Source organism: Pyrgilauda ruficollis, unplaced genomic scaffold (assembly GCF_017590135.1).
Source record: "Pyrgilauda ruficollis isolate IOZ18807 unplaced genomic scaffold, ASM1759013v1 scaffold1, whole genome shotgun sequence".
Taxonomy (NCBI): domain Eukaryota; kingdom Metazoa; phylum Chordata; class Aves; order Passeriformes; family Passeridae; genus Pyrgilauda; species Pyrgilauda ruficollis.
In genome coordinates, this window is record NW_024508100.1 from 10292316 (window position 1) to 10315265 (window position 22950).

The 22950-nt window shown below is 42.5% G+C and overlaps 1 protein-coding gene across 4 annotated transcripts in view; it reads left to right on the forward strand.

Moving 5' to 3' along the window:
• Positions 1–1858: 1858 nt before the first annotated feature.
• Positions 1859–22950, forward strand: part of CD38 (CD38 molecule) — a 38276-nt gene continuing 17184 nt past the window's right edge. For all 4 annotated transcript variants that reach the window (XM_041490653.1, XM_041490635.1, XM_041490661.1 and 1 more), the window contains exons 1-7: positions 1859–2316; positions 14745–14874; positions 15495–15630; positions 16334–16416; positions 18064–18140; positions 18773–18865; positions 21081–21167. In XM_041490653.1, the coding sequence (XP_041346587.1) occupies positions 2078–2316; positions 14745–14874; positions 15495–15630; positions 16334–16416; positions 18064–18140; positions 18773–18865; positions 21081–21167 (845 nt within the window). In that variant the 5' untranslated portion in view covers positions 1859–2077. The remainder of the gene's footprint in view (positions 2317–14744; positions 14875–15494; positions 15631–16333; positions 16417–18063; positions 18141–18772; positions 18866–21080; positions 21168–22950) is intronic.

A 22950-nucleotide genomic window follows, 5' to 3' on the forward strand; every position in this document is an offset into this window, starting at 1 on the left:
ATCAGCAGCAAGGACACCTTCCAGAGCCTCTGAGTCTGCACTCACCTTGTTTACTTATTCATTCTTGGTGAATCATTGTCATATCTGAAAAGATGAAAAAGTTTTCACAAATCAGACTACAGAAAAATAACACTTTTAAAGTTTTAAGCCTTTAAATTAATTATTCCATCGTTCCACTCTTAAAGTGACTGTTACACTTACTGAAGCTATGTATTTTCAATACCCACAGCAAGCAGATATTGCAATGTTACTGCATAAACTGCTCAAGATAACTAGCTGGTTTTCCCAACATATTTTCTTAGTTAATGAAACTAAAATCACAAGTATAAAACACAGGAAAGACAAAAAACAACACAACAACAATATTAAATTCAAGAGCTTCTCTTGTATTTACATATAATAAAATAGTTCACAGTTCAGCTGTGAATACTTTGTGTTCACATTTACAGGATAGTGAAAATATAGATCAATCAATGGAGCCTGTCAAGGAAAACCCACATGCTTATTGAGAGGAATATAGGGAAACCTTACTTTATGAGTTAATTCTTACTGAACTGTCTCCTCCAGATCTTCCTGCACTTTGTGCACTCTCAGCAGTGGGAACCACAGGGGTCACAAGCTGTGTCATAGAGAGAACACCATTGTCCCTTTTATGAGGAGATGATATTGTTATAACTGCCTGACCACTTCATGTCTGGCAGCCTGATATGTCACTTTAAAACTGAGGTTTCAGTTCTGCAAAGTTCCTATGATTTCTGGGAAAATGTAATCAGAAAAGTATGCTTAGCAATACCTCTTGCTAGTGCAGGCTTTGGTCAGAGCATGGCATTTCTCAAATCTTTCAGAACTGCTTAGGGCTGGCTAAAATTTGTCACAAATTCACTTTTTTAAATTCAATCTGTTAAAGACAGATGCTTGGTAAGCAATTATTTAAAATCTATGAAAAATTAATAGTTAATATTTTGGAATTGCATCACTTCTTTTGTTAAGATTTAGAGATCTGAGTCTTACTTGGTTTTGACTTTTTGACTAAAGAAGTAGAATTGCCCTCTTTGGAGATTACAGTAAGGAACTGTAATCTTGCAGAGGACACTTAATACTTCCTTAGATGATTTCACACAGCCTCAAACACCCATAATTTACACACTTGCCTTAGCAATTCATGTGACAATTAATCCAAGCCTATGGGCAAGGGAGAGAAGTAAAATAACCCATTGTGTGCTGGTAAACTATGTTTGTATAGTTGATATGACCACTGCAAAGTCGATTCCGCAAAGTTGCCTTAGGTGAAGTCACATTTAACCCCTGTCCTGTACAAAACGATTAATCTAGAGTAAGCAGACTTGTGGTGGTTTGAGCTCATCTTTTACTCGCTCGTTAGATGGAGCACGTCGCTACAATTATTTGAACGAGGACTCCAAAAACTTTACAAGTTATTTCCTGGGGTTCACTTGTGTGCGTTACCGCAGATAACTTCCCGAAATTTAACTCTGGGAGGTCCCGGCAAAGTAAGGCACAGAGCACAAACAGCCTCCAGGCTCTCACCCTCCCTCCACGAGCCCCAAAAATCCCTCTTTTGGCTCTAAAACCGGCGAACGGACGGAGCCGGCGGGGCGGGGGCGGTGGGAAGCGGACCCTGCCCCTCCGGACCGCTGGCGCCCGCGGTCAGCCCCGCGCTCCTCGGTCAGCCCGGGATCCCGGGACAGCCTGGGGATCCCGGGACAACCTGGGTGTCCCGGGACAGCCCGGAGAGCCCGGCACAGCCCGGAGAGCCCGGCACAGCCCAGGGATCCTGGGACAGTCTAGGGATCCCGGGACAGCCTGGGGATCCCGGGACAGCCCGGGAATCCCAGCACAGCCCGGAGAGCCCGGCACAGCCCGGGGATCCCGGCAGGGCGCAGCGCTGCCCGGACAGCCCCGCGCTCTGCGGGCGGCCGGTGACCCGGGGCGGGCGGGGGTCAGCCCGGCCTCCCGGGCATCCGCCGGGGCGGGGGCGGCGGGGCTGGCCGCAGTCGCCGCTGTCCCCGCTGTCCCCGCTGTCCCCGCGGCGGAGCAGCTGCCGCCGCCGCTCAGCGCGATGCCGCTGCAGCAGGGCTCTGCCCGGGCGCGGCAGCGCACCGTGCTCCTGGTGGGCATCGCCGTCCTGCTGGCCGCCCTCGTCCTCGCCGTCGTGCTGGCCTCTCTCCTGACCCATGGAAGGCACGAGATCACCCCCCAAATGCTGAAGTGGAAGGACAGGGGGACCACGAAGAACTTGCAAGAAGTTATTCTGGGAAGATGCTACAACTACATCACGGCGCAGCACCCAGAGCTGGGGTGAGTAGAGGTCTGGGTGGGGTGAACAGAACTCTCTCGCCTCCGCCTGGCCGTGGGCCCTGGGCTTGCAGTGGTAGGCAGAAACCAGGCGGTCAAGAACCCTGTTTTGTAGAAAAATGTACAGACAGAAACTTGGTGCCCCAGTGGTGGCTTTTTAGGGAAACTACCTGCAGGGGCAATAAAAGTAACACTAATCAAAACATAATCATAAATGGATTTTACAACTTCCCTAATGCCAGCTGAAATAAAAGCTGAATTCTAACAGGTTTGAGTACATGGAGGTGAAGCAATTTGCTGTAAAGCTGGTCTGCCAAAGTTTGTAATGTGACACTGCAGCCCTGTTACTGAAATTGCACAGGAGGGAGGGAAAGGACAAGGTTCAACACAGATTTATAGAGCAGACAAAAGTGTTAGAAAAACATTCTAACACAGAAGTACGTTGGGGTTATCCAAAACTGTTTTTAGCATGTGGATAAGACTTCTCAATGAGCTCAGAGAGTTTGCATGGAGAAATAGAGGTGGATCACAATATCAGCTCATCAGTCCCTGGAGACCTTCCCCCAGAGGTGGTCCTTGCTCAGCTCATCACAGCAGGTAGTGCAACACCCCAGGCATCCCATCCCTCCGCTCCTGCAGAAGAAATTCCATGGGCCCAGCTCTGCAACAGTGTATTAGAGCTGAGAACTGATTTTCTGATCCCCTTGGTTGCAGAGAAAGGCAAAGTATGAAATAAGGAGTGCCCTGAGCCCCCCAGCCGGTACTGGGGACACCCAGGACAGGATCCAGAGCAGCCAGGGTCTCTCAGCAGGGAACCATCCATCCCTTCTGTGGCACCAGCTGCCCTGCTTTGTCTCTGCAGTGAGCCTCTGGCAGAATTTTCCATCACCCTGGGCTGAGTGCTGGGGGGCTGCCCCACACCTTGGTGACAGAACCATCCTGGTCTTTGTCCTAAAAAAGGCAACTGGCACCTCTTGTTTTCATGACATTGAGCTGATGAGAACAAAGCTGTATATAGTTTGCTTGCATTTGGGTTTCTTTTGGCTTTGGATATCCTGCACTGTATGAAAAAGCTGATCTGCAGTATTTGAAGGGTCATGTGGAAAATCATGGCCTGAGCACACAGACTTGTTCACCCTTTATGTTAAATATTTGAGTGGCTTTAGTGAGGGAAAGGAGGATTCTTTTGCAAATAAAATTTAAAAGCTCCTGAAACTTGCAAAATCATACATATGTTTCTAAAAGCATAAATTAATTTATTAAAGATTTATACACTCAATATTTAAATCTGAAATTGTTTTCAGGCTTAATAGCCTTTGTTACCTGGGCTTGTTTCATTCAAATTGGGGTACTGAAGATGTGAAAACCACTTTTGTGTAAATGCACTTTCAGCCACAGCCACACATGTTTTTGCTGACAGCACATTCTGAATCTGGACTACAAATATCTCTAGGAATGATTTGTTTAGTCAATTAATTCAAGGACAGTTTTAAAAAATCACAAATCCATGATCACAAGTTTTCTAAAATGTTTGTTAATACAAAGTGCAGTATTTTGGCCTATTCATAATCCAACAGTGCTTAATACCTTTGTGGCTGTGAGCTCACTTTCTTTCAGATTAAATTGCTTCTGTATCGTACAACCCATTTTTGTTTTATTTTATTTTATTTAAGAGACAATTTTTCCTGAAGCATAGAGCAAAGAAGGAAAAATATGCTTGTTTATGTACATGTGAAATGTTCAGAGGTTCCCTGAGTGGAGAATTAAATGCAGATGCTTTTCTGGAAATTCTGCTCATTTCTGATTGCGCTGAGCTCTGTGCAGTTTGTGTAACCAACCACTTCTGTCACTGGCACTTTCTGATAATGACCTGGGTGCCTTTAGGACACATCAGGGAGTGGGATCTTTCATCCCTCTCTCTTTCATCATTAATGGAGGCCTTGGATCCTCTGTTGTATGGGATCTCTGGTGCACTTAATCGAAGAGAAGAGTAGGAACAGGGAACTGCAGAAACATGGGCAGTCTTATGAGCTGAGCAAGCTGTGCCCTGTACTCTGTCAGGACTGTTGCTGCCACTACTTCCCACCATGGGAACTTTGTTATCTTGGTTAGAAATAATTTCATTTTCTCATAAATTTGTCCGTATTTTGTTCTTGCTCTTTTAATCTTACACTGATATATATATATATATATATATATATATATATATATATACATATATATTTTAAAATATCTGCCTTTGGTAAACTCATGGACACTTCCGTGTATTTTTACTTTTTTTATATCAGAGTTACTAAGTTCCACCTTTGGTGATATTTTCTGAACATAAAATCTATTCACTGTGGTAGTTAGTGACATTTACTACATTTTGGAATGTCATATTTCAATTTGGAATAACTGGCAGGTTTTGAATAAAAGGGAGGTGGTTGACAAGACTATAGATATTATGTTGTTTCTAGCTATCACAGATGGATTTAACAGCATTCTACAGCCTCCATTTAGCTCTGCTTTTACATCTGTGTGCTGTAAACCATTTAAGAAGGCCTTGACATGTTAGTGTACACCTTCACTATCACAACTCTTTAATTCTAGAGGATACCTCTTTGTACTCTCCCTCATCTTACTGGAGCCCTTATACCATGCCCAGCCAGCTCGCTCTGGTCATGCTCTTCTCTTTTCCAATACAATCTTTAGGCTGAACCCAAGCCCACAGAGGCCACTGAAAGGCTCTTGCTGTCTGCAGCTGAGCTTTGTAAACACCTCATGCAATCAGATTTTATCCTGCTGATTTGTTTATTCTTCAAATTCATCAAAACTCTGCTTTGAACTTGCTCACAAAAGGACATTTCTCTGGTACTGTGTTACGGCATGTGCCAGTAATAATTTTGTTCAACTGCTTGCATGCTGTACAATCCTCGGATTTATTTCTGCTGCTGGCTGACTCTCAATATTTGTACACATACAATTTCCTCAGTCTTCGTGCATAAACTTTGTCATGACAAAGTTCATGAGAAAGAGGAAGAGAAATAACACCAAATATTTCAATAAAGCATTTTCAGTATTAGCCCTTTATTTTGGAAGAAATGTGGATGGTATAGCAGTGGGCTTTAGGGCATTTGTTCCCTGCACACAGAGTCACACATCTACATACTGACAGTAAAAAATAATATTTCCCTTTTGACTCCCCTGGAAAATAATGGCTCCAAAGCAATAATTTGTCACAGCTTGGTAGTCTTACTTTTTTTTCGACATTAACAAAATCTAGAAGTTCTGATTTCACTAGTCTTGTAAAAATCCCGCGTGGCCATCAGCATGTGTGGTTGTTTGGGCTGAATAAAGCCAAAAGCACTTTGGTCTGAAGCAACAATCTGACCTCCAATGACTTCGTCCTCTCCTTGCCAGTAAGAGGGCCTCCCTCTTGTGGCTGTCAAACCGCTTGCAAGTCTCGCCTCCAGTCTCAGGCACCGCGAATTTTCCGAGAATTTCTCCTTGGAACATCCAGAGCAGGGAGGGCAGCAGGGCTCAGGGCTGCAGGCTCACCTGCACAGGTAGGGAATTCAGCAGATCCGTGCTGACAGAGACCCGATCCTGCTGACAGTGACCCATAACTCACCAGTCACTCGCAGGATGCTGCTTCTGATGGTTTGGCACCTCTGTACCTGTTGGGGCAGAAAAAAAGGCAACAGCTGTAGCCTAAGTTAAGAAACCTAAGGTTTGGGTTTCTTCTTCACCACATTTGAATTGGCAGGCTGAGGTCAGGAACCAGCAGCACTTTGTGACCTGGGGAAGGAGTGGAGAAGCCACGTTATCTAAAACGTCATAGTCACTAATGCCCAAAGCATAAAAGATGCTCTTTTTTTGGATCTAGAAATAACTGATTTTACATTTGCAGCTCGAGAGAATTTTAATTCTCAGCTAATGACTGCTCCTCCCTCACAGCTGCAGTCATTTCTTGGTCTTCAATTCACAGAACCACAGAATCACAGAATGGGTCAGGTTTGAAGGGACTACAGAGTGTCAGCTGGTCCAACCTCCAAGCCCAAGCAGGATCCTCCTAGAGTACATTACACATGGGTGTTTACACACAATGTGACAACATCACAACATTAGGGCTGTTTGTGTCCAGAGAAAGGACCTACTATTTAAAAATATAAAAATTGTTTTAAGTCAAACCAGCTTATTTTCTGTCTAACTTCTGACAGGAAGAGGGCACCAAAGATGCAGACGGGGAGAGACAGGAGCAGTTTCAATAACACATGTAACTGCCAGGCCAAACAATGCCACTGTGCCTGAATAAGCAATACAAAAACCTGATGATGAAGCTGAAAGTGCAAAACTTCAATACATTTTTCATGCAATCTTGTATGGATACAGAATATGTTTCCCCCATAAATATAATTAGATCAACCAATATTGTTTTTATCATTAGAGGCAAGATCTGTTGTAACAAATTTTAACAGTCTATAAGTCCATTAAATTTAGTAAGAGTTGGTGCGTGTCCAGGAGATCTCTGTCTCCTGACTGCACAATCATGAATGCATTTTGCCTTCCCATTCCTTTGCAGCCTGTGGAGATGGAGATACATTTTGTCAAAAAGAACATATGGACCATGATTTTGTGTGAGATACTATTGCATTCACAGCATAATTTCTTCCCAAAATAAATCTGGGGTTTGTTGCATGCTTACTTTTGCATTTTGCCTTCATGCTTTACTAGGCATTTTTAATCTAATTTCTTTGTGTTTCTTCACTCATTGTTAATGCTTTCACATCAAGCATGGTACTAAATAACCGTGATTTGATGCAGTGTCACAAAAATCCCAGCTTTATTTTTATAGCCATGGTATTATACTGAAACTTACCTAAGTCTTGTTTTTTTCATTGAGAAAATGTGCCTTGCATGAGAGGAACCATTACTGAACCAGTCTTCTGAAGAGTACAAATTACTACCCAGTTGCAATGCATTAGACCCTCTTAGAGTGCTCAGCAGATCTCTAGAGCTTCCTCATTTGACATCCATCAAACTGCAAAGGACAAAGTGCCATCTTTTTTGGTCCCAGAGCAAACAAAAGGCTTTATTTGCACTGTCTGTGGAAAAGGACACAGGCGTCTGGTGACAAGCTGGATGTGACCCATCGGTGTGCCCTGGTGACAAGAGCCAGCAGCGCCTTGGGCTGAATGAGAAGGAGCATTGGCAGAGGGGACAGAGGGGACCTTTTCCCTCTGCTCAGCCCTGGTGAGATGTGTCCGGAGTGCTGGCTCCAGCTCTGGTCTTGTCGCTACAAGGGAGCCAGGGACACGCCTGGAGCACATCTAGTGAAGGACCATGAAGGTGACTGAAGTGTCAGAGCTACAGAGAGGCATTGAGAGCACTGAGACTGTCCAGCCTGGAGAAGGGAAGGCTCAAGGGGGTAAATACCGGATGAGGGGAGTAAAGAAGAGAGAGTCATCTTTTCTCAGTGGTATTCAGTTGCAGGACAAGAGGCAACGAGCATTAATTAAAGTACAGAAAATCCTATTTAAACATAGGGAAAAAACCAGGTTTTTTTTTAGTAAAAAAGGTGAGGGTGATCAAGGAATGGAACAGGTTGACTGGAGACTTTGTGGAGGCTCCATCCTTGGAGACTTTCAAAACAAGACAGATCCTGGTCCTGAGAAACCTTCTCTGAGACAGAGGTTGGACTAGACGATCACCAGAAGTGCTTTTCTTCCTCATTCTGCTTCATTTCTTAAGAATTACTTTTAGACCTGTAAGAAGTCTACTGGGAAACTAGGACAAACAGCAATGAAGAAATGTTTTGGCTCATTTCTAATGAAAATATATCAGCGGTGATATAATTCAGCTGTCATTACTAAGGTATGGTTAAAACTCAAGAGCTGTTTAACACCTCAGAGCACCATGAGGAAATATATCCCTGGTTATCCATAAGGACAGGAGGAATAATAGATCCTTTTTCCCTCTAGGGTCAAATGAAAGTCTGTCACAAGTGTCCAAGGAAAAAAACATGCTAAAGATGCACTCTGTCTTCCCAGGAGATGACCATGAAATAAGCAGTTATCAAGGAGCTCACTCACAGATGTACTAAATCTCCAATCTGTTCCCTTGTCTGTGTCCTGCTGATAGAGCCCACCCTTGAAGCAGGGGCTTCTCCCAAATTACTGCATTTATGCCACATTCCAGCAGCTTTAGTTCTATTAAAAACAAACAGACAAGCAAAACAAAACAAAACAATGTAGTGTAAGTTCACGTTATGGTGGGAAAAAGTGAAAGTGCATTAAGCCATTGAATATTTCCCTGTACATACTTTAATTTAGATCACTGTTACAGAAGTGTTCTTAGAAGTTTAATATTAACATTGAAACTCTACTACCAATCCCCTTTCTGATCAAAGGGTAACATGCCAGCTAAAATTTATTCCCTCTATATCTGTTGATGACATGGCCCTCACTTGGAACCTTAAACTATAGAACTACTATGACCCTCTGTCAAAATGTAGTCCAGATGAGACTTCTGTCCTTCTGGAGGCTCTGTTCCACTTACAGAGCACCTCTGAAAACACCACCTGCTTTAGCAGCTTGTTTTTTACCCAGGGAGGCTGAAATCCAGGCAGCAAAACCATCTGCTTGTGTAGATGAGTGGTTACAGCTGCCACCTCCTGGCTCAGCCCTTCCCAGGAGGGTGATAAGGCTGTGTTGTCCTGCAGCAGCAATTCCCCATTCACATAAAACACTCCAGGAGCCATAAACCAAAGCCACAAATACTCCTGCCCTTAAAACCTTCTTATTGCTGCTAAAGGTGAAGGACTGGTGTGCTGAGGAGCTGTCACTTGCTCCAGGTCATTCACTGTACAGGAACACACAAAGCCCTGGGGTGCACTCACTTAGGACTTCTTTTTCCAGACCTCCAGGCTCCCCCTCTTTGCCCTGCAGAATTTAATTGCTCTGCCTACAGGCAACCTTTCCAGAAGTCATCTTGATGTGAGGCAGGGTTCTGGATCTCCCTCTCTATGCCCAGTCAGTTCCTCCAATGCTTTGTGTACTCACTTTTGAACTATGTGATTAGCAGAAAGCAGTACTTACCAAATCAAGCTGCCAAAAAAATCAAGCATGTCATTTTCATGTTGACAAAAAATCTGTTACCATAAGTGCTATGGTGGCAGACACTTTGCAATAATTAAACTAAATGGGAAATGAAAGGCTTGTGCTTATTGAAGACATTGAGACTGACAGGTGATATTTTTTTCCTTCATCTTTTTCCTTGCTAATTTTCCCCCTTTCCATTATCCTAATGCTAAAACCAGCAGGTTAGTGTCCTGAAATCCTCAGCAATGACTGTGACTGACCTCTCTTATTTTGTGTCTGTCTGATTTTCAGGATACCTGGTGGGAGGTTTAGGTGCTAAGTGATAAGAAGGGAGCTGACCCGTTGTGCCCCTGCCCACATTCAGCTCCCTGCCCTGCAGAAGGGTCACGCTGTCACCCGGCACGAAAAGCCTCACGCCTTTGGGGCTGCCCCAGCTGCTGCTCCTGGGGACTCCTTCTCCCACCTGATGGCAGTGTTCTCCTTGCTTTTAGCTCCTGGCCCAGCTTAGCTCCAGTGACACACAGCTGCCTGGGCTGTGCTTGGCAGCAGCTCCAAAAATACTGCTCCAAAGCAGCAGTGAGACACGGCAAGGCTGGAAGCAGGGAAGGGAAAGCTGAAAAAATAAAAGTCCGGAAATATTTAGGGCAGAAAAGGTAGCAAAAGGATTCTGAGTTAGAGAGGGCTTCCTCTCAACACGGGCATAAACATATAATTGTATATCCATATAATTGTATACCAATTATATGATTGGTCCGTGTATAATTTCTGAGATAAAGACATAGCTATGCATAAGCTCACATGAAAAAAGAGATTGACTATGGATGTATAAATTTCCCTGCTGTCTGTGGCCATCACAGTTTATCAAAATGCAGGAGATAAATTGACACAGGCAAAGATGGGTCTGTTAAAAGCAGAAATGTTGCTACACCAATTTGTTCATTTCATACACATTCTCCTTCCAAGATATCTGGATTTTTACAGGTGAAACCCGTGCCTTAGATCCCCAGAAGAGTGAAAACTGGCTTTATGTCTTTAAGGAGCCCATGTTACAACCACAAACATCTTGCTGACTTTTTAAGGAGTCAGATTTCTGACTGCTTAGGTTCATCACAGCTCTGGCTAGTGATGGTAGCAAATGAGAAGGATTTTCTTACACAAAATGCAGAGATTTGATCACTGCACATGTTAGGGACGTAGCCTCAGGGGACTGTTTCCAGCTGTAACTTCAGAGCTTCACCACAGGGCCACAATTAAAAACTCAGGGCGGCCTGAAGACATTGCAATGTTTTAGAAACAAAATTCTGGACCTTGGAAAATTGGATATTGATTGTAAGGGAGAACAGGTCTCACCAGCAAAGTGTCTCTGCCTGGCAGGTTGATTTAAAAACATGGGCAGACTTGATTGAGTTCTCCAGATCAAAGTCTGGAAGTAATTCTTTACTTGTAAATTTGAAATGGTTCCCGTACTTTAAGCATTACTCTCAAGTTCTTGAGTAGAAAACTAGAGACAACACAGCCCAAGGGAACACTGCCCTTCTTAAGATGTTTTCAGCATTCAGTGTCAGTCCAGTGTTGAAGTGAAAGCCAGACTCTGTTCATGGTTTAACTGAAATCAGAGGGGATGAAACTTATGCTTGATATTTTACCAATTAAATCAATTTCAATTTGGGATGAATTTGCTCCATCATGTCCAGTTAAAGGAGAAAAAAAAATTGTAAAGCAAAAAAAAAATCTATAGCAACAGTTATTTACCAGATAATTCAGTGCTATCCCATTCCTTGCAGTGTAAGGATATTCTCTCAAGGTTAGCCAGACCCAGTGTATGGATATGCAAGAAATAATGATGCAGAAGCTGTCCATTTTTCTAATATGCACATTAAAATTTGGCTGATGGGATAGATGCTAATGGAAATATTCTTGGCCCCAGCTTTTGCTTGATAGATTAATGTGATATTCATATACAAGGCAAATGGATAGAAATGTTCAAATTTATTGGAAAATGCAACTTCTACCCCAGTGTAAGGACAAATGGAGGATATGCTTTGCAGTATGTATAACATTTGAATTTAATAAGGAAAAGTTTGTTTGTGTCCCAACCCTTATTGTATGCTATACTGAGTTCAGGGTAGAATTTCTGCTCAAAAAGATCTTAAGACAAGTTCTTCAGTCCTTGTTTTTCAGAGAAATGTTGCAGTTTTCAAGTTCACGGAAGATTTCATGTGTTCTTTCTGTTAGCTATCATTTCACGTTTACCAGTATTGCCCAAACTCTATTCATAAAAATAAAACTTGAAAAAATGAAACACAAATTTAGAGTATATTTATGTTACATATCACTGAATTTGGATTCACTGTTTCAGAGTCTATAGTAGAATAAAAGGCTTTAGACATTTCAGCATAAACAAAGCTAGCCTCAAAGGAAGAAGTCCATTATGCCTGAAGAGATTATATGGTGTTTGCAGATAGGATGCAGAATTAGTTTGTATTAGTTTGTATACAACCCAAAATACACAAACAAATGCCAAAGAAAGAGAGAACCCAAGGCCCACAGCACTGTGGGACATAACAGTATTCCCTGTGGACTCCAGAATTATCTGAATTAAATAAATTTCATTAACTGGTAGAGTGAGGATCTCTTTTGTGGCCTTTAGTTCTTCTGTAAATCCAGGAGGAACACTAAATCAACACATTCTATGACTTGGGAGCAGCTTTAAGGAAAAAGTTTGATTCTCAAGTTTTGGTTTTTTGTTTTGTTGTTTTGTTTTGTTTTGTTTTTATTTTTTGTTTGTTTGTTTGGTTGGTTGGTTGGTTGGGGTTTTTTGTTTGTTTTTTTCTTTTTGGCAAGGCAATGTTCTTGTTTCAACCTGAAGATGTTCTTGCTGGAATTTTTAGCATACCACATGCCAGCAAACCTCTCATATTGTTTCAGAAGGCCCAGAGCTACAGAAAGTCTCTGCCCTCACCTCTGCTCAGTGTGAGTTAAATTCTGCACACCAGAGAAGTATTTCCTTTCTGTGTTGGAAAAAGGCCAGATGAAAATTTATAAACAGAATCTACCTCAACAGTGAGACTGGAAAGAATAGCACATCTTCCTGGAGCTGGGGTTTGCAGGCCCTCAGGTCTTCTCACTGCTTATCATATCTAATCCCAAATCACAGTTCTATGTGCCTTGTAATCTCTTTAGAATGTGAGACAAAATTTGTGCTTCATATCCAAGAAATAGCTTTTCAATGCCAAATCAATGATTTATTATTATTCATTTGTAAAAAAAAAAAAAAAAAAAGCCCCATGTAGATAAGAGAGGACAGCAAAAAGAAAAGGTTGTGTAGCTTTTTATGTATTTTTTTACACTGATGATCTGTATTTTGATTTCTAAAGCAATGCTTGAAATTGCCTAGTTTCCATAAAGCCCATCTTCATGACTTACCTTCTTCCCTGTGATACAGCTGGCAGTTCCACAGTGATGAGCAGCTGTCGAAGAGCCTCCCCCACTTGCAGGCCAAGTATACCAGCTTTTATGACGTTAAAGATGCAATTTTGCTCAGCTCTGCCAGGACTGTGCATAAAGACTCTTGTCTGAGATACTGACAACACTGACACACATCATCCAGTGATGAGTTTGGTGTCTTGAAAGGATGGAACACTGTTGTGTTCGATTGGTGACTCGGCAATCTCTCCTGGCATGATCATGAATCACCTGGATGGTTTTCTTTGTGCCTCTCATGGCCATGGCTTGAGTCTAGCAGCAGAAATGCTCTATATTGTGTCTCTCTCCTACCTCTCTGCTTTGGAAATACAAAAAAAAATATGGGTTTTTTTATGGTTTCTTGAAAAATATTTTGTCTTCTGAGACCAAGCATTAAAACTTTGCTGTATGAAAGGATAGATCACCAGGTACCCAGCTGTCACCTGTGGCTGTTAAAGCTCTTACATAAAGCAGATTTCAGGAGTACCTTAAAAAAAAAGGCCTGCCTGGAGTCATTTGACAAATTAGAAAGTGTGAGGCATATAAATGTTTATGAGATGTGTCTGTGCTTACAGCCAAGCTGTACAAATTGTCTTTATGATAGCATTGACTGCAGAGCAAAGGGGACAGCTGCCTATTCTCTAAAGTCAGCCCTCAATCAGCAGCAGCCCTCTCTTTTGGGTGATTCAGCGTGTCCATGTGGCAACCCTTAGTGGCAGGGAGAGGTACTTACAACTTCCTAACCTCTAAATGAAGTACCGAAGTTTGGAGTATGGTCTCTGTGGGTTATTTATGCTTTGCAGAGAGAGAAATGTCCTCCAGGAAAAAATTTAATGCACCAAGTTAAGTCCTGCTAAGTAAAATGTGAATTCTTGCTGACACAAGAGTGCAACAGCAAAACAATGACCATGCTCCCTGCAGCACCCACAGTTTGGCTTCTTATTTCTACAGTGATGCAACTGAAAGTGCATTTGGCTCTTGAATGAAGGAAATATAATAGTTCTGTTAAAAAATGGTCATTGTTACTCGTCTTTATTTGCCAAGAGGTAAATTGGGTTCATATAAACGAGAGGTGTCATCCCTAATGCAACTGGGGCTGACCCTATGACAGATGACATGAAATGAAATGAAATGAAATGACATGACATGACATGACATGACATGCCAGGGCTGCCTCAGCTGGCTGCTTAGCTGCAGACCCTGCAGGCTGACATGCCCTGTCCCTGCTCCCAGGCTCAGTTTCAGACAGCATTGTACAGTGGCACCTGATCTGGATCTTGGTTATACCTGTGCAAATCAACTGCCCCTCTAGCAATGTCAATAGCTGCAAATTGGTGCATAAATAAAAATGATCTCAGGTCCCAAAAAGCTAAATCTCTGCTTTTTAGATAAAATTACAGATTTTTTTCTCTAGGATCAAACTCTCTGCAGGGACACACATAGCCATATTTTTGGCTTGCTGTGTCTGAGGGGACAGTGTCCTCTGACCATACTTTTAAAATGTACAACCTGTAGTCTGAGAAGCTATTTGTTTCTCAAGATTTGGTGTGAATAATCAAGAAATTTGATCTTTAGGTTATGTAAAATCAGCACTGATAATTTTAAAGAGTAAAAACCACAATGACGTTCAGATATTGCGGTAAACGAATTTGAAATGCAGGAAAGAGAGATGATTTTGAACTGTTCTTTCCTCAGTATATACTTAATTTGCTGAAGATACTCTGCTTTGGTAATGGATCATAGCTGAGCATAGTTGAAATTCTTCTAACATCTGATCCAGAGTGTTTGACCACACCAGAAGGAGAACCTTTCACAGTCACAAATGCTCATAAATATTTATTAACTGTGGTTAATATTTATTAACTATGTTTTAATCTTTGGCAGAGATAAGGATTGTCTGAAAATATGGGAATCATTAAAAGATGCGTTCATTTACAAGAATCCCTGTAATATCACACCAGAGGATTACCAGCCTTTAATGGAGCTAGCAAGCCATCCCATACCCTGCAACAAGGTAAGAGCACAGGGCAGGGTGGGCTGGCTGGGATGCCAGGTCTGGGCAGTGGGATCTCACCCATAGCAGCTCTGGGGGTCTGAAGGTCAATGAGGATGGCATTTACTTTTGCACTTGCTGCAGCAGTCCTGCAGCCACACCTTTGGACCCCAGTAGCCCTGCCCATCTATCGCTGGGAATCATCCCTGTGTAAGGCTTGTCTCGAGCCAGGATCACCCCAGTGAAGTGACAGGGATGTCCCCATTCCCTGAGCATGTGGCTGTCTGTAAGGAGCATGCCATCATGCTGTTAGAGGGACAGTGCTTCCTGAAAGCTGTTCTTCCATGTGCAGCTCAAAAGCAAACAACAAACTTGGTAAATATCCTGTGAAAACTAGCCAAACCTTTCTTTCAAAATCCCTTAAAACCTAACCATGTCCCTTTCCATCAAAAAAACCCCACCCAAAATATTCTGTGAACGACAGTGTTCAAATAAGGACTGACCCACTAGGGTGAACTCGCTGCATTTCAATAAAACTAGAACTCCTTCATTATCATTAACTTTCTGCTTTTCTCCAGAAAAATTTGCTGGCCAGCTGTAGTATAGCTATCACTTACCAGACATTGTACCTCATTTCACAGTCATTGTTCTGGAGCAAGACAGGTGACCTCGTTCATCGTTATACAAAATCCAATCAAAATTTCCTTACCTTGGAGGACACCTTGTTGGGTTATATGGCTGATAGAATTTCATGGTGTGGAGACCCCTCTGCCCCAGGTAATCTACATCTAAACACAGTCCTTTTCACATCATTTTCTAGTGATTTAGTTTAAAATCTTATCTGTCCAATATTTTGGAAATCTGAAAATAACACCTATTTCTCAGGTTAAATTAAAACCCACAGCTTTGGATGTTATTTTAATACCAAATTGTTGCTTGAACTAATGGCCATATCTAGCCCCCTGTGCTTTGTTTGTTTGCTTCTAACCTGTGGTTCCTATGGGACAAACTGCAAAGCAGGAATGCCATTCAAGAAGGACCTGGCCATGGGCCAGTCAAAGTGCTGGGGCAGCGTGCAGGAGCCTTGGGGGTTTCACTGCCCACGTGGCTCCTGGGTTAGTGCTTTAGGCTAGGAACCTTTAGACTGGGCTGGAATTACTGAAAATGTTGGGCAAAGTTTGATTTTTCAATGCAATCAGACAGTACTTGTCAAGAGCCAACCTGTTTCTCACATTTGGGATTGTGTGTTTTCCCTTCTCTGTTTTCTGAGAGTTCTTTGTGCAACTGCCTCCCTGAAAATACTGTGAGCAAACAGGAAGACCTTTGAGCAGATGCAAATTCCTTTTCCTTTTAGAGCCCTCTCCCCATTTAGCTTTCTTGCTTTGGTACAGGGCAAGTCTTTTTGCTCACAAAGCCACATGAGCCTTGCAAAAATATTCACTCTAACCTTAGCTCTTCTGTAAATGTATTTTTTTCTCAGGAATCAACTATGAATCTTGTCCAAAACGGAATGAATGTGAGAGCAATCCTGGCTCTGTGTTCTGGAAAATGGCATCCAAGATGGTAAGATCTGGACTAAATCTCCCCAAATGCAAAAGTGAGGAAAGGCTCTAAGTTCCTGACGTTGCCAAAAAAATATGATTTTGCAGATTGGACTTAAAAGATGGAATAATAGAAGTTGACAAAAGCTTTAGGTCCAGGTGTTAAAAATCGTGGTGTTGGAATTCAAGGTCCCATATTTTATGTACAACATTTGATGTCCTTGTAGTTCAGGCATTCTTTTTGTGGACAGAGGCTGAGTGTCAGTGTCTAGAACAACCCTTGGCAGAGACCTGGAGCTCTGTGAGCAATACTCACAATTATAACAATCACCTTAATTAAATCACAGAACATAAATTGCTATGGTAAAATCTATTTTAGCATGCTAATGTGGAAAGCAGCACCCAAATTGGCACAGACATTTTCCAAGAGGCTGAGAATCCCCTTGCACTTCCCAGCACAAACCTGAAGAGCACATCCTCCCACATCAGTACCTGGCAATGCTCCTGTGATGTCCCCACCCGCAGACACATGCCAACTCCCATCACAGGAATGAGATCCTGCTAGTCCCAGTTAAGCAATTAGCCTGGCTTTGTTGAATCAGCACTTTACAGGAACAAACTGCCAGAGAAAAACCTGATGTCCTGTATGCTTTAATTTTACCTGTCTCTCAAGATTTCACACTTGGTATGACTATTAGGAGATGACTATCCAGGTGGAAAACAAGCATTCCTGTATGCTCCAGTTCTCTTGTATGTAAGAAAAAGTCTACTCACCATTAAAAAAAAAAAAAAGTTTTGTGGGTAAACTAGGAGCTAGGAGTGAAAATGGTTCAGTTCCAGAGTCTGTGAGAGAGAGAACCACATAGAGACTCAGGTTTGCTCAGCTGCAGGCTTCCTTGCCATATAAATTGAAGATCTACTAAAACTCATGCTTAATACATTTGAAAGTAATGCATAATGAAACTTCCTGAAACCTTGCAGCTCTCAAGATCTTAGTCTGAGCCACATTGTTTATGAGGACATGAAAGATTTGATAAGTACAGTCACCTGCATTAAGCTTTTAAAAATTCTTTGCCTTTGGCTTATATATCTAGAGTAGGTACTTTATATGGTTGGACATGAGTTTTAATAAATAAAAAAGCAGTCATTACATGATCCAGTATATTAAAAATCAAATCAAAAATCTTTCAGTGATAATTTTACTAAAATATCAAGAGAGAAAAATCCCAAGCCACAAAAGAACACAGAGTATGAATCACAAGGAAACAAGTATGTCGTGGTTTGTGTGTCCTTAAACTAGTGATACCTCTGTTCTGGCTTGTCCTTACTTTCTGAACTAAAGCAGTCTGAGGATTACTCTGAGTTACTACAGACAGCTGCAGCTGTAAGGACTCTGGAAAGCCCTATAAAAACTGAAACCAGACAAGCTGCTGTACCAGTCCCATGCAACCTTAGACTGCCAATTCATAGCTTTCTAATGAGGCTTTATCACAGTTTTGCCATAGCCTTCAGAAGCTTTATTTTTTGCACTGAAATGTTCTGCAAAATATTGCCCAGATCCTCTACTTGTATTAGACAGTTCTGATGATATCAATGAATTCTACCAGCCCCAAATCTGCCATGGCACTGCAGATAGTGTCAGAGTGTAATGTCCATTGGTTTGGTTCAGTTTGCAGAAGCAGCCTGTGGTGTGGTTCAAGTGATGCTCAATGGATCAGTAGAAGCTGGAGCTTTCAGAAGCAGCAGGTATTCACTCAACACAAAACCATTCATGTCTCTGTGGGGCTGCATGTGATTGTCTGCCTGTGAGTCCCAGTGCAGAAGGGATTTTGGTACAACTTGGATGTTGTAGAGCTGATTCTTTTCACTCCTTCTATTCAGAACCTGTAACTGAAATCCTTCAGAGGGTGTGCGGGTGGGGTATGCAGTGTGCTCTTACTGCTCAAATGATTATTACAGTTTCTTTGATTTTACTTCACTAGACTTGGCTACCTGGCTGGAAGTGCAGTCTTGAATAATATCAAAAGAAGAAGAATATGCTTTCTGGGGGAACAGCCATGGTCATTTCCCTGGCACCAAACCAAACCAATAGCCAGGAAACTGAACTGGAGAAGAGACACTAAAGATGGCAAAACTTCAGCTTGTTTCTGTCTGCAGGCAGTATCAAAAGTTCTCCTGAAAGTGAAATAAGAATGGGGAGACAATATTTGACCATAAGGCAATTAAATAGTCTGTGAAAATCTGTTGGCAAGATAATGTTCTCTCACAGAGTGTAATAGCAGCACTAATAAGCACTGGTACTTGGGAGGGGGGCATACTCTCTACATCTTTCTGAGATAACTAAGAGTGTTTTGCTGTTTCATGTTCCATTCTTACAGCATTTTTGGAAGTATTGAGATCTTTAACCTGGATCCAGATAAAGTCACTGAAGTGCACATTTGGCTTATGCAAAACATTGGTGGACCTCAAAGGTAAGTCACACTGGTGCACAGTGATGAGCAGCGCGTGGAAGGCACAGGGCACAGCTCAGGTCTGGCAGCAACACTGTCTAAAACTCACTAAATCTGCTTTACACTCACCTTCTAGGCACTTTGTGCAAAAAAAAAAAAAACATAACATTTGTACTGTAGTTTCCCCTAGTATTTTTTGTAGGTACTGGTGAACGGTTATAGGTAAAACACAATGACATTTTCCTTGCTTTCAAGAGGTCCTGTGACCTTTAAGTTCCTTTCAGCTGCACTGAGGTCTACAGACCTTTGCTATGGGTGCAGCAATGAAGTCAGAGACCAGGCTATGTCTGCAAGGATAAACATGTCCATGTATCCATCCAAACATGGATATGTTTGTCCACAGGAGTAGTATAATTATGCTGAGCCATTTTTGAATGACAGAACAGGTTGTGGAATGTTCATCTCTGAACATACTCAAAACCTAACTGGGACCTCGGCAACCTTTTCCAGGTCATATTGGTTTGATCTCAAGCAGTCTCTTCTTACCTAAATAATTCTGTGATTTTTAATAACAAATCTGTAGTTGAAATGTTTACCATGGAATTACTGATACCAGAACAGCAACCTCAAATCACATCTGAGCCTTTCTGAGTGATGTTTTTTCATCCCAATCAGATTCATTTGCAGATCTACCACATCTGAAACACTAAGCATGAGGCTCTGTGCCTTTGACCCCTCCTTTCAGAGCTAGTTCTGTGGCTCACATGGTCATAATGCCCTGCCACAGTTTTTCCTATTCTTAATGATCTCCACGACAGAAACAGCAGCTGTGGTGCCATGGATCAGGGAGAAGGCTGTGATGATGCAGTGCAGCTCAGGAAGGAGTGTGGCCCTTGCTCAGACAGCATCTCTCTCTGACACCGTTCCAGTGTTGCAGCCCCTCCCTCAGCCCAGACACCCAGAAGTGTCTGTCCCCTTTCCACATGAGCTGACACACCTGCCATGGTTCACATGGTGCATCTGTGCTGGGGTCAGCATACCAGACTTAGTCTTGTGGTCCTTTGCATAAGCGTTTGCTGGAGAAAAGGACATTGAGTGATCTTTACATCATTTTCCCCACACATGGCACCGAATACTTTGTCCCATCATTTCCCAACATCAGAAATTTTTGCTACGCTCCCCCTCAGCAGCTGCAACAAGGCAGTGCCCTGCCAGCCCTCTTGCTGGATGCATCCTCCTCCTGTGACAAGTTCATAGCAATTTCCTTCTTATTTTCTACTTGCTTCTAAGGAGAGAGTGGGGGGGTAGCCCCAATAGTATGTATTCCTTATAACTTCTGATTTGTATTCCACGTTGAATCACTGATAACTTGTCAAGTCTAATGAAGAAAAAAGAGCTGGCAGTGCTCTCCACTAATGTCATATGTTAGGAACTGGATTTGTCCCCAGTAGTAGAAGGGAGTCCTGTACTCTGGATGAGGAGATGATTTTTACCTTGAGGTAACAAGACTTGTGCTGTGTCTCTGTCTGTGCCTATGACATTTGTCAAACCTCTCACTACAGCTTTGGGGCCCTTGGGCTATTTAATTAAATTAAACATAGAGATACAGGTCTTGAAGGTATGAGAGTGCTACATGCTTCTTGAAACTTTTATCTGGATGGGAAAGAAATACACACGTTAGGGCTCCTACCAGTGCAAAAGTGGTTGAAACATCCCCTTGCCAAAACAGAGCAGCAGCAGCAGCAGCTGTAAACTGAGTCAGACACACAGGAGGTGCTCACAGACTGCTTCCTCCCCTGCTTTCTACCAGTTTCCTCCTATCTTACTTCCTACCAGGGACTTCACTGCTGCCTTTCATGGCTGACCTGACCTTTTCTCATCACTCAGAGGACTTGACCCTTTTGCCCTTTGACAGATTTCAGTAAGCCTTGTATTGTGCTGCTGTAGGTGGAGCGGTTCCAGAGCGTCCTGAACTGGGAATGGGACTGAGCCATGTCCCACAGATGTCCTGCTGCACAAAGCTCTCATGCAAGATGCACAGCTGGACATCACATAGCTTCTACCAGCAAGGGCCCAAGGGCAGCCAAAGCTCCACAAACCCAGTGGGCTTCTCAGCACATTGGCAAACAAGCTTCTAAAGAATCTTACCTGTAATAAAGCAGCGACATAGTGTGGAATTTAGGTGAGCATTTTGTACTCACAAGGAACACAAGTAACTGAAGTCTTCTCTCCACAGTGAATCCTGCTCAGGTCAGTCCATTCAGAGGTTAATAAGCATTTTAGAAGAACGAAACTTTAAGATCATCTGTGAAGACAATTACAGGTAATTATCCACTCTTATTGGTGATGACTTTGCTAACATGAAACTAATATTGCAGGTTTACAGCAAGCTAGAGTGGACTTCCTCCTTACTGCCATGACATCCCTCCAGTCCCTCCAGTGGGGCTGGGTCCTTCTCAGGGGCTTGCAGCCAGGCTGCAGCCCTGGGGCTGGCTGGGTCTGGGGCTTGCTCTCTGCCCTACACTTCCCATTGAGCATGTCAGCTGTTTTCAGGAAGGGAGCAATCCAGCCACCAGATTTTCTTCAGACTGGGTTTTTACCTAAAATACTCTGAACCACACAGGCAACTTTCCTCCCTGCTGCATACCGATAACACAAGGTGCCAAGGGTGGGCCTTACTTCCTTCACCACGATTTGAGCATGCTTTCTGTCCTGCTGCTTTGTCAGAGAGTGAGGCATGAGACATGATAAGCGTTACTAATTACTGTAATTTACCATTGTCAGGAGCAAAAAACAGGAGTCTGTGAAACAGCAGCCCAAGTCCTGACTTGCCTGAAATCTCCATCTTCCTGCTGAGGAAACACAAAAGCCAGAGACCCTTTATCCCTATGTGTGGATTCAGAGACCTTCACACAGAGCAAAATTTTTCTTTAGAGACATGAGAAAAGTGGCAAATGTTCAATATTGCTCATATCTTATCTGTCAGGAACAGCTTTTCAGTGTCAAGGACTCATACTTTGATAACATTTCCAAAGTAAACAAAGATTTCTATGAACTTCTGAGTTTGTGACAATAGCTTAAGTAAGGAAAAATTGGTCTGCAAAGGAGAAAAATGATAGGTCTAAGTCTGAAGGCAGAGCAATGTATTCCTGTCTGGGTATTGCTGAACCTGATTAATGGGTGCTCTGCACTTTGTGAAAAAATTAGCGCTGGTGTGCAGCATAAATCTGCCAAATCATGTGCTTACTTTCTCTTTGGGTAAAAGGAACCTTTAAAAAATACTCCCAGGACCTGTAAGTAGGTACAGATTATTTCAGCCTATGATGAATTAAGCTATGGGAAGAGGCAGAAAGGGGAAATATACAACAGCTTAGACCCCTTGTGGCTCAGCACAGGGAGGAACCTGACACTCATTGCTGTGTCTCACAACTCACAGCTGAAGGTAAAGTGACAAGTAGGGCTTTTTGTCAAAGCTCAGCTAACACATATAAACAACTGGGTTGAGCAACACAAACAATCAATTTTGCTATTTCATATGCATAATAATAATAAAATAACAAATTTACAGGTAAAGCCAAACTTCAGGATAGACTATGTAGGTTGACTTCACTCCCCTGTAGTCATTGCAAGCAGAACCATGTGGGTCTGTATCAGCTGAGCATCTGCCTTTGCATGCCATGTAGCAACTGCTGCTGGTCATTTTCTCTTGCTTCTCTCCCTGTCAACAGTACCTTCCAGAAGTAACTCTAAAACTGAATTCACTGGATGCATTAGAAAAAATCTCATCATATCTGACATTCACAGCAACAGCTTTCTGTTGTAGCAGTAGGGTTTACCAGTGAGTAAGACAGATGGTGAGCTTCCAGCATGGCAGGGATTCCACAGTCTGTGCAAGAGATCTTCCTTCCTTTTCATAATTATTTTTTATATTGCAGAATAGCTGCCATGCTGTGAGGTCAGATCCTACTTTGGTTTGTACTGATTTGCCCTTCTCCCTAAAAACACCAAAGTTAGTTTTCTGCAACAAGATCAAAAAGAATTACCCTAAGAAAATTGATCTGCTTAATAAGCATGGATGTAACACGCACTTTGATTTTCACATTGCA